The sequence below is a fragment of the Aquarana catesbeiana genome, linkage group LG07 (genome assembly GCF_042186555.1).
Source record: "Aquarana catesbeiana isolate 2022-GZ linkage group LG07, ASM4218655v1, whole genome shotgun sequence".
Classification (NCBI taxonomy): domain Eukaryota; kingdom Metazoa; phylum Chordata; class Amphibia; order Anura; family Ranidae; genus Aquarana; species Aquarana catesbeiana.
Genome location: NC_133330.1, coordinates 126,208,713 through 126,225,200, shown reverse-complemented (window position 1 = coordinate 126,225,200; position 16,488 = coordinate 126,208,713). Strand labels below are relative to the sequence as shown.

General features: G+C 45.3%; 1 protein-coding gene and 1 long non-coding RNA gene across 3 annotated transcripts in view; one reads left to right on the top strand and one right to left on the bottom strand.

Moving 5' to 3' along the window:
* Window positions 1-12,177, bottom strand: part of DDX47 (DEAD-box helicase 47) — a 582,234-nt gene extending 570,057 nt beyond the window's left edge. Inside the window, exon 1 of one of the 2 annotated variants that reach the window (XM_073592664.1) lies at window positions 12,025-12,177. In XM_073592664.1, the coding sequence (XP_073448765.1) occupies window positions 12,025-12,084 (60 nt within the window). In that variant the 5' untranslated portion in view covers window positions 12,085-12,177. The remainder of the gene's footprint in view (window positions 1-12,024) is intronic. The other variant, XM_073592663.1, reaches the window with a different exon arrangement.
* LOC141103265 (uncharacterized) overlaps window positions 1-16,488 on the top strand; it is a 174,210-nt gene that overhangs the window by 88,872 nt on the left and 68,850 nt on the right. The window lies entirely within an intron of this gene.

Sequence of the window (16,488 nt, the reverse complement as noted above, 5' to 3'; positions counted from 1 at the left end):
CTCGACAGCAGCCTGTTACTTCCGGGACTAACGCAGCACGCTGTTCCTCCCAATGACCAACTCCTCCCAGTGACCAACTAACAGACCCAATTGGCAATGGAAGCTGCCTGCCCCCTTCTGGTAAAGGAAAAACCCCATTAGACTTACTGGTAACGGTATTTCCAGGACAGCTACTTTAGAGATGATTGGCTACGCCTTCTACAGGAAACACAAATCAGACACAATTTAAAAGGCCCCTCCCTTTCCCCTGACCCTCAGTTGTATGAAGGTCAAAAGTGAACTCGGAAGAGAAATAACAGAGAGACTCATTAATACACCACCACCAGGTTAAAATAAGGGAACCAGTGAAACAAGAATAAGGTGGAAATATAGACATTGTCCTGGAAGATTCCTGGAAATACAGTTACCGGTAAGTCTAACAGGGGTTCCCCCCCCCTCATCTTCCAGGACAGCTACTTGAGAGGATAAGCAAGATCTATACCTTAGGGAGGGATGACAGCCTGAAGTACCTTCCTTCCAAAGGAGAGGTCCTGTCTGGAGAGCATCTGGACTCTATTAAGCCTGACAAATGCATGAGAGGAGGCCCAGACAGCAGCTTTGGAAATATCTTCCCATGATGCACGCGCTATTTCTGCCCAAGAGACAGCTAGAGACCTAGTAAAGTGAGCCCTAACTCTGGAAGGAGGGGATTGTCCTGAAGATTCGTAGGCCTCACATTAAGCTTCTCTAATCCATCTGGAAATGGAACCTCTGGAAGCCTTTGAACCCTTTTTGGGGCCACTTAAAGTAATCAGTAATTGGGAATCTTTACTAAATTCACTAGTAACTTCCAAGTAGTGTAGAAGACATCTTCTTACATCTAAAAAAACCAAATCTTTCTCCCTACGGATACCTGCAGGAGGAACAAAAGCTAGGAAGAACTACTTCCTGGGATCTGCGCAAGTCAGACGAAACTTTGGGCAAATACAAAGGGTCAGGCCTGATCACTACTCTGTCTAAAATCCTTAAAAAGATCTTTACACGAGAATGGTCTCTGATTTAGGTTCTTTCTCCCAGAAGTTATTGCCAAAAGGAAAACCATCTATAGGGTGGCTAATATTAAAGAGGCGTCACGCAGTGGCTCAAACGAGGGTCTGGTAAGGGCATTTAATACCAATGACAAATCCAAGGGGGGAACCTGCTTGACTACTCTGGGTGTACATCTAGCCCTAGCTAGGAGGAATCTCTTTATTAAAGGCTCCTCTGCCAGCAACTTAAACCCTAAGAGTGCTGACAGCAAGCCCCTTTTCCACTCCCTTCGGTAAAAAGTCCAGAACATAGGGAATAGAAAACGTGTCTACCCCAGCCCTTTTTTGCCAGGCTACAATGGTCCTCCAAACTTTGCCATAAATCTTCCTTGTGACTAATTTATGGCTGTCTAGAATAGTCTAAATACCCCTAGCTGAACATCCTTTCAATTGTAGGATGCGCCGTTCAGCCTCCAAGCCGTCAGACAGTAAATCCGGGGGTTTGACTGTAGCATTGGCCACTGGTGTAAAAAGTCTTTTCTCTCTGGCAGGAGCCAGGGTGACTCTACTGAGAGTGCTCTCAGTGCAGAGAACCAACTCCTCCTGGGCCACCATGGAGCAATCAAGCACTTCTGCTTGTTCCTGCACAATCTTTCGGAGCACCAGAGGCAATAGCGGAATTGAAGCAAAAAAACGTAGGCCAGGGGAAAATTCCACCGGAAAGAGCGCATCTGTCCCTAGGGACTTCGCTTCGCTCTCCAGGGAAAAATAAGCTGGAAGCTTCCTGTTGTGGGTGGAAACAAACAGCTCCACTTTGGGCATTCCCCACCTGACCACTAACGCCCGGAAGATTTCCTGGTTCAGCTCCCAACTGCTGGAAATAACAGTTACTCTGCACAGATAATCCACCAGTATATTTGCCGACCCACTGATGTGGACTGCCCTGATTGAGGCAACATTGTCCTCTGCCCAGGAAAGGATCTCCTGACTCAACCCTAGAAGGCTGTCTGAGCGAGTACCCCCCTGCTTGTTGAGGTAAGCCACTGTTGTGGCATTGTCCAAAAAAAAAAAAAAAAAAAATCAACAGGTCCTTTGCATGAACCCTGGTTTTTAAAGTGACCAAAGCTTTTCCTACTGCTAACATTTCCCTGTAGTTTGAGGACTGGGCTGCCTCTTCTGGCTGCCAGGCACCCTGAGCCTGCCAATCATCTGAGTGCGCCCCCCAACCCCACAAGCCGGCGTCCGGTAATCTTTACCGGGAAACGCTGGGCCCAAGCCTTCCCTACCTGCAGATGCTCCGGTCGGACCCACCAGGACAGATTGAGAGAATCGTCTCCTGAAAGCCACACGACCTGGTCTAGAGAGGCTTTTCTGCGATCCCAATGCAAAAGAAATGCCTGTAGGGATCTGTAATGCAATCGGGCCTAGGGCACTCCCGGAATTGCTGCAGTCATCAAGGCCAACAGCTGTATTATCTGACGCAGGGATGCCTGGGGAATCGCACCTGAATTTCTGCATGGAAAGGAGGAGGATCTTGGAGATCTTCTCTACCGGTAAAAAAATTCTTTGGGCGACTGAGTATCAGGTAGCCCAAAAAAATAGGATTTTTATAACAGCTTAGCTGTAAAATCCTTTTCTTGGAGTAGATCATGGGACACAGAGCCTAAGTTAATAACTTAATGGGTATATAGGCACCTTCAGGTGATGGACACTGGTATACCCAATCCAGGAAGTTCACTCCCTATATAACCCCTCCTTCCAGAAGTACTCAGTTTTTTTAACTAAGAAATATACCCAAAAAGAGGGGCGGGACCTCTGTGTCCCATGATGTACTCCAAGAAAAGGATTTTACAGGTAAGCTTTTATAAAAATCCTATTTTCTTTATCATACATCATGGGACACAGAGCCTGAGTTAATAACTTATTGGGACATCCCATAACAATGCTACTTGAGGGGAGGGAGACACAACCCATAGGGTACCCCCAGACTTGAGGACCTATACTGCTGCCTGCAGCACACTGCGCCCAAAGACGATAACCTCATACCTCCATACGGCCACTTGATAAAACTTGGTGAATGTATGCACTGAAGACTAAGTTGCGGCCTTAGAGATCTGATCCATGGAGACCTGGTGACGCACTGCCCAAGAAGCACTAACCACCCTGGTTGAGTGCGCCTTGACTTGAAAAAGGTGGAATCTTACCCCTTAAATTATAAGTCTGAATGATAACCTGCTGAATCCACTTAGCAACACTGGATTTGACGCTGCCTGACCTCTAGCAGAATAAGTAAGACATTAGTCTTACCAATCTGAGCACTTGTCTTTAAATAGACCGTCACTGCTCTCACCACATCATGACAATGTAGTGTCTTTTCTTCCCTGGAACATGGTTTGGGGGGGAAAAAAAAAAAAAAAAAAAAAAAACTTTGGCAGGACATTATCTTGGTTCAGGTGAAAACCTGAAACCACTTTCGGCAAAAAGTCTGGACGAGGGCATAACACCACTCTGTCCTCATGAATAATCAAATATGGCTCTTTTAGAAGAAAGAGCAGCCAATTACGAAACCTATGGAATTATGCTGTATCGGTTCAAATGGCTGTTTTTATAAACACAGACAAAACTAAGTTCAAGTCCCAAGGGTTCAAAGGAGGTTTGACTGGCGGATTAAGCCGCATCACCCCTTGCATAAAACCGTGGACTAAAGAATGTGAAGCAAGCAGTCTTTGAAATAAGACTGATAAAGCTGAGACTTTGCCTTTAATAGTACTCAAGGCCAATTTTATCTCTACCCCTAATTGTAGAAAGGCAAGAATTCTGCTTATGATATATCTCCGAGGGTGCCAACTCTTGGATTCACACCAGGAAACATAAGCCCTCCAGACCCTATAATATAGTTCTGCAAGCTGGCTTCCTTGCATTAATCAAGATAGAGATAACAGACCCAGAAAGCCCATGTTTCTTCAGAATGTGGGTTTCAATAGCCAAGCCCTTAAAGTTAGAGACCTTAAGGTAGGATGGAATATCGGTCCCTGTGAGAGCAGATCTGGCCGTAGTGGGGAGGGACCATGAACCCTCCACTGCCTTCTTTATGATTCTGCATACCATGACCTTCTGAGCCATGCTGGTGCTACCAGAACAACTGGCTTTCTTTCCAGCTTGATCCTGCAAAGAAGTCGAGGCAGCAACTGAATAGGGGGGAATCCATAGATCATCCAGAACTGATCCCACAGAGTCACCAACGCATCCGTTCTGCATGCGAGTGGATCCCTTGTTCTGGCAACTTCATGCAAAGGCGAGTGGAGGGATCGCCTTTTGACCTGACCATCCGCACCAGCTCTCTTAAGGAGTTCATCTTTGCCTGAGGCAAGAACACCTTTTTCTGGGCGGTGTCTATGATCAGACCCAAGTAGTCCAGCCTTTTTAGCGGTATTAAGGAAAACTTCTCTAGGTTGGAGAATCCAACCCAAACTTTACAGGTAATTGGAGCAAAGCGTATGCATTACAACCAAATGAGCCACCGACTGGTCTATTAGCAATAGATGGTCTAAGTACGCCAAGATTGTTATGCCCTGTGCCCTTAACCTGGCTAGAGGTGGGGCTAGGACTTTTGTAGACACCCAGGAGGTGCTGTAGCTAGCTCGAAGGGCAGAGCTACAAACTGGAAATGCTGCTGTTCTACCTCGAACCGCAGAAACCTAGGAACATGCAAATATGCATCCCTGATGTCGATAGACGCCGGAAGTTCTCCTTCTAGTAGGATAGAAACTACTTATCTGATCGTCTCCATGCAAAAGGAGCAGATCTTCAGGAACCGATTTAGATTTTTTAGATCTAGAATGGGTCTGACATGTCCATTTGGTTTTGGTACCATAAAAAGGTTTGAATAAAACCCCAAACCTTGCTCTTTTGTGGGGATCTGTATGATCACCCCCTGAGATATTAGTCTAGTGTCCGAAACAGATTGCCTTTTATCTGGATCTTTGGGAACGCTTGACCTCAGGAAACGAGACAGTGGAAAGTCCCCGAAATTCCAGCTTGTACCCCAGCATTACTGTGGAGTTGACCCATCTGTCCTGAATTTCCTCTTGCCAGACTTCTGCAGAAGTCTTCCCCCCACCCTGGCGAGGGGGGGGTGCCTCTTCATGATGAGGCTTTAGGATTCTGCTTTGCAGATTTCCGGCCCCAGGACTTCTTTTGAGCCTGGGCCTGACCCTGAGGTTTTCCTCTAGTCAGACGGTGGAGGCCGTCGCCACTGCCTAGTGGCGGAAGCCCCTGGTGCAGGAGAAAGTGCCGTTTAAATGAAGGGTGTTTATACTTTCTTTTGACTGGCAAAAGAGTACTTTTCTCACTAGAAATTGTTTGGATATATTTGTCCAAATAATCCCCAAATAACCGCTGAAAAGGGAACCCAGTTAGGTTTTTACATAGTGCTTCGGCTGACCAATTTTTTAAACACAGGATTCTACACATGTACTAGCATAAGCGTAAGGCAGGACACCTGAATAGAATCTTTAATGGCATCTATTGCAAAGCACAATGCTTTTGTTAGTTCAGCAAAATCCCAGGCTTGCTGTACAGGAACCTCTTTAAGGGCCTGTCTAAATTGGTCCTTTAGGGATTGACAGATGCCCATTGCAGCAACTGTGGACTGAGTAACCGCACCTGCAAAAGACAGAGGATTTTAAACAGGAATTCCAACCTTTTATCTGTTGGATCATTAAGCATTTGTGCATTGTATACTAGACAAGTTAGACTTTTATTGATACTGGAAATCGCAGCATCAATTGCTGGTACCTTCCATTTTTTTGGTGAATTCCTCCTCCATGTGATAGAGAAATGAAAATCTCTTTGGAGGAAGGAAATGCTTATCCAGGTGATCCTATTCAGCATAAATAAGCTATTCTAGTAATGCATGGACAGGAAACACATGCAAAGGCTGTGACGGTTTTATGGAACCCAAGGAAGAAACCGAGCTTTCAGCAGACTCCACTAGGGGTAGCATGAAGGTAGAACAAACCATTTCTGTAAGAGATTGTATCAGCAATTTCTCAGATTGAGGCTGAAAAGGGTTCATCTACCATTGTTTCCTCAGAGGAATCATCGTTTTGTCTTTCCTCCTGATCGCCTGAGGGTAACACCCCATCCTGTGCCCACTGTTCCCCTTGCAAAGGATCTAAAGTGGGGGAGGGGGGATCTAGCACGCTTCCTATCCATTTGAATGGAGGATGCGAATAAAGCTAAACTAATCTTCCTTCCAGACCATGCAGGGTGGAGGAAAAGACATCTTCAGTCACGTATACAGGGGCTGAGATGTGAGAAGCAGTTGCACCATCAGTTTGTGCCAATGGCTCACCATAATTGGTAATTCAGGCGAGGATGACAGTGTGGAGATGTGACTGGTTGTGAAACCTTTGATACCTTTTTGGTCTTTGTGGTGTCTTTTTTGGTACGCATAGTCCTAAGCACAAAAGCAGAGGCACTATTAAATTGCACTTAAAATCGCTCAACATAGTCATGACAGTAATGCTGCTATTAAGCTCAGCCTAGTACTGGGAAAAAAGTCCTTCCTGTATCAGGAATGCCACTTGCCACCCTTCCGTGCCCCACCGCTCCTGTGTCTAAGTGTAGGCTGCTTGCTTCCTCCTCGCTGCCGAGGAGAGACTGCTCCAGCTGATCCTTTAAGCCTCCGTGCATCCTCTTGGACGTTACACGGCGCCGCCCCCTTCATAAACCGGGCGCGGGCAGCTTTCTGGTCTGCAGACCCAGCAGGGGGGGGGGGGTGTGAGTCAGAACGCATTACACAGCAGGCAGAGGAAACAACTTTTCATGCAAAAAAAAAAAAATGGGACCTCCACACCCCCCGTAGGGGGGGGGGCAGACAACTACAACCACAGCCGTCTCCCTAACCCTTCTGGTCCTTTCAGGGGGGGAGAAAAGCATTCGGCAGATCTCTTACCTTAAGAGGAATCCCCCTGCACAAGCTGCTGTGGCCACACACAGACTGACACTGAGCTGAAGTGAAGACAACAGATTAAGGTATGTGTACAGACTCCCTCTAGTGGAGTTTTAAGGCATAACCTAATTTTTTCCCTTGAAGAAAGCATGGGTGGACTTTTTAGTTCCTAAGTTACTTAGGAACTAAAGTAAGTTCCTAAGTAAGGAAGGTAGTTCCAACCCTCACCCATCCCAACAGGCTACGTTTAGCAAACCTTCAAGGACCGGGTCCCTTTTTATCGGGGTTCCACTCCCTTGGATCTGTAAAAAGCACTCCACCAGGAAAAGCTTTAGGTAATGTAGCATGACCAAAGCCCTGGGTCCCGAGGTCCAGCCCTGCAAAGAGGCTTTGCAGGAAAAACCTTGCACTTCGGGTACGAGGCCCAGGTACCATCCACTTTGGCCTCAGTGGCACTTTGGATGGATCTGGTCTATGGAGACTATTTAAATCCAGCATGGATCCCTCCTTGGGCTCCTAAGAGCATATCTTCACTCGTGACTAACACGTTAGACACTAGTGGAAAAAACTGAGTACTCCTGGAAGGAGGAGGGGTTATATAGGGAGTGAACTTCCTGGATTGAGTATACCAGTGTCCATCACCTGAAGGTGCCTATAAACCCATTAAGTTATTAAATTTAGGCTCTGTGTCCCATGATGTACGATAAAGAAAAAAAAAAAAAAAAAAAAAAAAAAAAAAAAAAAGACAGCTCTGGAAGGGAACCAGAGCAGATTTCTGCAGATTGACTTTCTTTGGAAGGTCTGCAGAACTACTTGTAGATCCCGACCCAGGTCCTCTGACACACGGAAGCGCTCTCTGGGTATACCAAGGTGGATCAGGACGCTGGGGGGTGAAAGTTGCAGAAGAGTCCCTAATGCCACCAGAAAAACAGGGGGAACCCTTATCAGACTGCTGAAACAGCAGAAAATACTGCAGACATGGCCACAACCAGTCTGAGTAATTTGAACAAGGGGGGGGGGTCCGCTAACCAGTCACCAGACCACACAAAAGAAAAAAAAACATGGCGGTGCATACTCCTGGAGGCCTAGAAACACAAAACAACTGGAGGGTCAGGGGAAAGGGAGGGGCCTTTTAAATTGTGTCTGATTTGTGTTTCCTGTAGAAGGCGGAGCCAATCATCTTAAGTAGCTGTCTTGGAAGATGGGGGGGGGTTTGATCCTCGGATCTCCACACATCTAGACAAATAAACCTTGACTGCCCAGACAACATCCAAGGAATGCAGTCATCTCTCTTCCCCCCGAATGAGGCTTAGAGTTAAAAGGCAAAACAATGTCCTGATTTAAATGAAAGGCCAACACCACTTTTGGCAAAAAGGATGGAACAGGTCGTAACATGACCCTGTCATGGTGAAAGATCAAGTATGGCTCCTTGCACGAAAGGGCCGCCAATTCCAACACTAGCCAAGGTGATGGCCATCAGGAAGGCTAGCTTGCGTGACAGCAAGGCTAATGGAATTTCCTTGATAGGCTCAAATGGTTGTTTCTGTAGCACAGACAGCACCAAATTTAAGTCCCAAGGACACATACGTGACCCAATGAGGGGAAGCAAACTAGTTGCCCTCTGCATAAAGGTTCGGACCAGCAAATGGGAGGCTAAATGCCTTTGAAAGAATACCGACAGGGCCAAAATCTGACCTATGATTGTACTCAAAGGGAGTCTGATTTCCACAGCCGACTGTAGAAAAGCAAATTCTCCCAATCACATATTTCCGAAGATGCCATTTTCTGGCTTCACACCAAGCAATATAAGTCTTCAAGACCCAATGAAAAATCTTCCTGGTGACAGCTTTCCTAGCCTTTACTAGGGTAGTCACCACTGGTCCAGAGATGCCACAAACTTTCAGCACCCTGGCTTCAATAACCATGCCATCAAATTTAGCGACTGTAAATTGGGGTGGAATATAGGACCTTGAGACAGTAGATTGGGGCGGTGCGGAAGCGTCCATGGCTCCTCTATTGTCAATCTCACAATCTCCGGGAACCAGGGCCATCTAGGCCAGGCTGGTGCCACCAGGATGACAGGAACCCCCTCTCTGAATCCTGAGCAACAAATGTGGAAGGAAAGGGATCGGGGAGAAAACATAAACCAGAGAGTACTGACTCCATGGAACTACCAGAGGATCCCTTTTTCGGGACACAAACTGATGTAGCTTGTTGTTAAACCTGGATGCCAATAGATCAACATCTGGCCATCCCCAACGCTGGCAAATTTCCTCTAACACCCTTGGGTGTATGGACCATTCCACCGGGCAGATCTTCTGGCAGCTAAAATAATCTGCTTTCCAGTTCTCAACCCCCAGGATATGGACTGCCGATAGAATCGGCACATGTCCCTCTGCCCAGGCTAACATGTGGTTCACCTCCTTCAGAGATGAAGGACTCCTGGTACAGGCCTGGTGGTTTATATAGGCCACTGCAGTAGCATTGTCAGAATCAACCCTGATAGGGCAGTCCTGAAACTCCACCGTCAGGGACCGAAGAGAAAGACATACTACCCGCAACTCCAGGATGTTGATGGGTAGGTTCTGTCCTTGACCATCTCCCCTGATCTGTGAACCCCTCTAGGGTTGCTCCCCAGCTCGATAGACTGGCATCTGTGGTCTGTACACTCCAAGATACCAGGAGGAAGGATCTTCCCTTTAAAAAGGTTCTGATCCTGCAACCACCAGCTTAGGCTTAAGCGCGCTTGAGGAGATAACATGGGATAATCCAAGGCTTGCCCTCTCCTGTTCCAAGCTAACAAGATGTCTTGTATAGGCCTGGAAAGGAACAGGGCATAGGGCACTGCCTCGAAGGAGAACTCAATCCTTCCTAGAAGACTCACAAAGAGCCAAATGGAGGGTTGCCTGGTGCCCCTTATCTGACACACCTGATTCTTCAGGGCACAGATCCTTAAGGGTTGCAAAAATACCCTTGCCTGGACCGTATCTACTCGCTCCTCCGCGGTGATATTCGTTCCCCCCCTTCCCACGGCACTAACCCCTCTACAGTGACAGTCCCCCCACCGCACTGACCCCTCCACAACTTCCTCAGCTTCTCCTCCTAGCCAAATCATTCCATCCTGCTTGGCCAGGAGGAGAAGCTGGAAGACAATAGCTAATACTTAGCTACTGCCACAAGTGGGTGGGTGGGTTCTGCGCCCTGAGCCCAACCTTTTAAGCCAATTAGAGCCTCAGGCTCTATTCCCCACACATACAAATGCCCCTGCGCCCCTAATGGACCGGCCACTCCTGGCAAGACCCCTTTCACATGGAGCGGACGGACTCTGTCAAGCAGATCTGCCTGCTGATCCCCACTGAGTAGGCGGATGACAGGTCCATGTCCGCTATGCTGATGCAGATGGACACAGCCCGCTATTCTCTATGGTGCGGTCGGATGGAAACAGACTGCCTGTCCATGTCAATCCGATACGATCTGCTAGATGGATGAGGCATAGAAACCCCATCTGTCTGTTTTTAGCAAACTGGACTGGATCGGATGTAAACAGGCCATGTCAGATGACGTCCATTTACATCAGCCTCTCCATAAAGAACAATGGGTGGTCCGACTGGGCCCGCCTGAAAAACGGACAGACAGACCCAATTGGTCTGCTTGTGTGAAAGGGGCCTAAGGCCTTGTTCACACAGGGAATACACAGTATACATTTACAGGGATGTACAGGTGTTCCGTGCATCTCTGTGCAGGCAGTTCCATTGATGTTATTTGGAACGTAGCAACTGCACAAACAGAGTCATTTCTCCCAATTTTACATCCATGTAGGTCCACATGCATGTCCCTGAGCTCACACTGTATGCATTCGGGGTCATGTACCCACACGGATGTCAGATTCGAAACAGCAGCTATGCATGTGCAGCAGTTGCATCCCAATTGACATAAATGGGACTGTCTGTACAGGGATGCACAGAAAACCTGTGCATCACTGTACAGGGTCCTCCATGGGTGTACACTTTAGTATACCATATGTGAACAATGCTTTAGTAGCAATTTAGCAGGAATTTTGTTATGTTGCATTTATGTACACTATTTACGATTTTAATGCATTTTTAGCGAAAATATTGATTTGATAAACATTTGTGCAAAATATCGCACTGCCTTAAAAATCAGTAGCACCTTCTTTTTATTCTACTGGCCACGTGCTTTCAGAAAACGTATGGTTTGGACGGTGGGGTCTTTTACAAATTCTAAAAGCTAAGTGAAAAATGAAAACCTCAAGATTGTTGGAGAAGTTTTTGGGCACATTCAATTTTCACCATTTTGTAAAAAGGTGCATTTATTAACTCAATACAGGTTAAGCTTTTATATTTGATAGGAATTTTGTTAACTTTGAAGATAAAAATGGAGCACAGGGCCTAGCAGCAAAAAAGTTAAGGGGCAGCTGGAAAAAAAATATAAAAAATTAAACCACACAACTGCTCCTAAACGTCCATTTACCAGCAGCATTGTTCTGAATTTGTCCAAACTTGCCTGTTCTGATATTTTTCTTTGCAATGGTGACTGATAGAATGCTCAACTGCACAAGCAAAGAGCAGCAGACTAGCGGTTTATGTTACCTGATTCAGCAGCCAACACTTCATACCAGAGTAGTAAAAGATTCTGTTTCCAGCAGGCATGTGCTACCCCAACTAGCAACCAATGGCACTACACCACTCATCAACGGGAACTATTCTACCTTCAATAATTCCACTGCTGTGCCAATATCAACACACACCTCCTACTCAGAATAGCACACTTCTGCACCAACCACCACTGAACCGATGGGGAAATCTACTCTCCTCCATTCAACAAACAGGTATACATATCCCAATATTCAGTAAACGTTATCAGACCAAAGAAATAACAACATAAACCAGATGCCAAAAGAAACGTGTGTCCATATATTCTGCAAGATCACGTTGAGCCATACATCACAGCTAGCCTATTTAATACAACGGAAACCAAAAGAGGGAAAAAAAAAAAAACAAACATATGCTTAAAAGCCATTTAATGACACGTATCTCTTACCAGCTCCCGAAAAGTTTTAATATCTTCACTTGACTCCTCGACATGCGCGTGGCCATCCATGTTTCTTAAGAGGAATGCGTAAAGTATGATGCGATGCCACGTGACAGGATATTGTAGAAAGCTGGGCTTGCGATTGGCCCTAAATGCGCCAATTGTGAGGATTTTTACGTAAGGAATTCAAACTGCAAAAAAAAAAAAAAAAAAGAATGCAAAATGCAAACACGTTTTGTTGTCCCTCTGATGTATCAGTTATGGCGCGCTTGCAGTTTTGTGGAAATCAGAGTAATATAAACTGCTGTCTATGTATTCAGGTTTGTTTGCTAGGGTGGCTTTAACGAATTGTGATTGGTGTCCCAATACAAAGCAAAACATTTTTGACGAGGCTACTAAACGTGTATGTGTATTATGTGTAGGTAATTTAAGTGTGTGGTTGAAGTTTACTCTGTGATCTGCAGGAGTACTTGGGTACAGTAAAAAAAAAAAAAAAGTATCTGACCGCTAGTATACGTGTGACTTATTTATAAATCTAAAACTAATGCGTTATAAAACGGACAGAAACACTGGGGGACATTTACCAGCCTTTTTTCACACAGCAAGGCAAGGTGACATGAACAAAGAAATAGGGAAATAGGCATGGTACTCTTTTTAACCACTTAAGGACAGAGCCTCCTTTTGAAATTTGGTGTTTACAAGTTAAAACCATTTTTTTTTTTTTTTGCTAGAAAATTACTTAGAACCCCCAAACATTATATATATATATTTTTTCTAACACCCTAGAGGAAAAAAATGGTGGTCCTTGCAATACTTTGTCACACCATCTTACAAGCGCACTTTGGCAAAAAATACACTTTTTGTAATTAAAAAAAAAAGGATAACAGTAAAGTTAGCCCAATTTTTTTTTTTTTTGATTGTGAAAAATAAATGTTATGCCTAGTAAATTGATACCCAATATATCATGCTTCAAAATTGCGCCTGCTCGTGGAATGGCGACAAACTTTTACCCTTAAAAATCACCATATGCAATGTTTCTATGGCTGCTTTCACACAGAGGCGTCAGTGGTAAAGTGCCGCTATTTTTAGTGGCGCTTTACCATCGATTTTGCTGAGGTTTTTGGCCGCTAGCGGGGTGCTTTTAACCCTCGCTTGCGGCCGAAAAAGGGTTAAAACAACCCACAAAGCGCCACTGCAGCGACGCTGCCCATTCATTTCAATGGGCAGGGGCGCTTTAGGAGCGGTATATACACCGCTCCAAAGATGCTGCTTGCAGGAGGTTTTTTAACGTCCTGCCAGCGCATCGCCTCTGTGTGAAAGCACTCGGGCTTTCACACGGAAACTGCAGGGGAGCCGCTTTACAGGTGCTATTTTTAGCCCAAAAACGCCTCGGTGTGAAAGGGGTCTGAATGTTACCAGTTTTGAGTTACAGGGGAGGTCTAGGGCTAGAATTATTGATCTCGCTCTAACGATCGCAGCAATACAGTACCTCACATGTGTGGTTTGAACTCACGCCTCACATATGCGTTCGCTTCTGCACACGAGCTCGGCGGGACGGGGCGCTTTAAATATTTTTAATTTTTTTTCTTATTTATTTTACCTTTTATTTTGACACTCATTTAAAAAAAAAGTTTAGGTCACTTTTATTCCTATTACAATGAATGTAAACATCCCTTGTAATAGAAAAAAAGCATGACAGGACCTCTTAAATATGAGATCTGGGACCTCACACTAAAAAGCAATAAAAAAGAATTAAAAAAATGTCCACACGCATCAGCTCCCCCGCTGTGCAGAGGGCGCGCGCGCGCCCGCTATAGCTGTTAAAGGGACCAAGCTAAAGCTACAGCGATGTGCGGGAATGAGCCGACCTGCCGCAGTATAATGACAGTGGCTGGTCGGCAAGTGGTTAAGTGTCAAAGTTTGTCGCCATTCCACGAGCGGGCACAATTTTGAAGCATTGGGTATAAATTTACTGGTAACATTATCTTTCACAATTAAAAAAAAAAATTGGGCTAACTTTACTGTTTTAGTATTTTTTAATTCCAAAAAAGTGTATTTTTTCCAAAACTATTGCTTTGTATGACTGCTGCGCAAATACGGTGTGACATAAAGTATTGCAATGACCACCATTTTATTCTCTAGGGTGTCTGAAAAAAAAGTTATATATATGTATTTTGGGGGTAATTTTCTAGCAAAAAAAAAAAAAATGATTTTAACTTGTAAAGCACCAAGTCTAAAAAATAGGCTTAGTCCTTAAACAAAAAAGTTATTATCTTTTTTTTTTAATAGTGGAGGGGAAAGGATTAAAACCTGGCAACAGGTTTTTTTAAATGGAGGTCCACTTTAACCACTTCCGTACTGGCGCACGATGATATATGTTGTTATGGCAGCAGATAGCTGCCATAACCCCGGTATCTTCTTCTTCAGCCGGCGGTCTGCTTTCAGATAAAAGTGGCCTTAGCAGTGGATTCACCGCAAGATCACTTTTATTGGGGGCGGGAGAGGGCACCCCCTTCCGCCGCACTCCGGTGGTCTCCGGCGCTGGTAGCGCTGGAGACGATCGGGTCCTATCTCCTGCTTGGCTGGCTGCTGAGTGAGGGGAAGATGGCCCCCACGCCACTCCATATTATTGATTGGCATAAGCAACGTCAAACGTCACTTCCGCCCAAATACCACCCCACATTATGTAATTCAGGCAATTCCTCTCCAGGCACTAATTATATGCACTTCATCTCCGTATCCTGGTCTTTACTAAGCAGAGGTGTTCTCCCCCCTCCAAAGGTACCCCCGTCCTACCATCAATAATGTTTACCGCAAAAGTCTATCCATTATAAGATCAACGGGGGAGAGGCCCGGGGTATCCAGCCAGGGTGCCCACAGTTTGTCAAATTTTCCCGGGTGTCCCCTATGTTGGAAAATGTATTTCTCTAACCGTATGGTGTCTCCCATCTGAGCAATCCATTCCTTCAACGGAGGTTCAACCACCTTCCATTGTCTAAGGATCAGCTTGCAAACTTGAAACAGAGCCCTGGTTGTGGCCTATTTGAAGTTGTCATCCATAGGGATGTTGTCCAATATCCCCAATATAAATGGTTTTGGTTCTATTGGTATAGTAGCCTGGAAAACTCTGCCAATGGTGGACAAAACTCCTGTCCAGAACAAATGAAGCTTGGGGCTCCGCCAAAGCAGATGTATTAGATCCCCGTCTCTCAAGCACCTGGGGCAATTAGAGTCCGGTCTCACTCCGATCCTGAATACTTTTTATTTTTACACTGTCCCTTTAAAAAAAAAAAAAAATTGGGATCACATTTTTTTTCCTATTACAAGAAATGTAAACATCCCTTGTAATAGAAAAAAACATGACAGGACCTCTTGAATGTGAGATCTGGGGGCAAAAAGTCCTCAGATCCCACATTTACACTTAAATGCAATAAAAACAAAGAAAAAAGTTTTTTTTTTTTTTTTTCAAAAAAAAAATTGTCCCTTCAAGGCATTGGGCGGAAGTGACGTTTGACTTTGCTCCCGTCATCCAATGGCATAGAGTCGAGTGGGGGCTCATCATTCCCTCACTCGACTTCCTGCCTCTCAGGGGACAGCATCAGATCGTCTCCGCCAATATGGACGGATCCAGTAAGCTGCGGAGACTAGGACGTGGCGGGAGGGGGATGGGCACCTCTCCCACTGCCGATAAAAGTAATCTTGCAGCGAATCCGCCAGGAGACCACTTTTATCGTAAAGTGGACCCCCCGCCGTTGAATAAAATACTGGGGTTATGGCAGCTATCTGCTGCCATAACAACAGTTTTTACCGTCAAAGTAGCAACGTAAATCCACGGTGGGTGGTCCGAAAGTGCTACTAAACCCAGGACCCTGCATTCACTATAGCTGGTTTCCCACAGTACACAGAACATAAAAATGCAATTATTTTAGTAAATATAAACTGCTAAATACCTTTTCTCATAAGCAGCTACAGCAGTTGTGTGACTTCTATCAGTGTGTATAGAAGGAGTTTCCATTCTCCCCTGATTGCCCTGTGAGGCTGCAGGACCACTGACCTTCTCTCTGGACAGTGCTGATTGGCCCTGCACTGATCACATGCACTCTCCCAAGAAAACAAAAAAAAAGGAATACACACCAAACTGAGCATGTGCAACTTGCCCCGGAGGCTCTGTTCTATCAGCAGATAGATTGGGGGACTGTGGAAGAAAGGGAGGATTAGAGAATACAGGATCAAACAGCCTTTTTACACAGTTCAGGGGATTAACCCTTTAGGTTCCACAGTGAGTATAACAAGCACGCTTTATTCATATACAAACTAATTTTACTGTTGTGGGTTTAGTAACACTTTTTTTTTAATGTTTCTCCTGTAATATTGATATCCCTAGATGCATTACTTTCCACCATAAAACAATATGTAAACAGAGGTGGTGTATGTGCAAGACAGATCTGACAATGTTGGTTCTATGAATGGTGG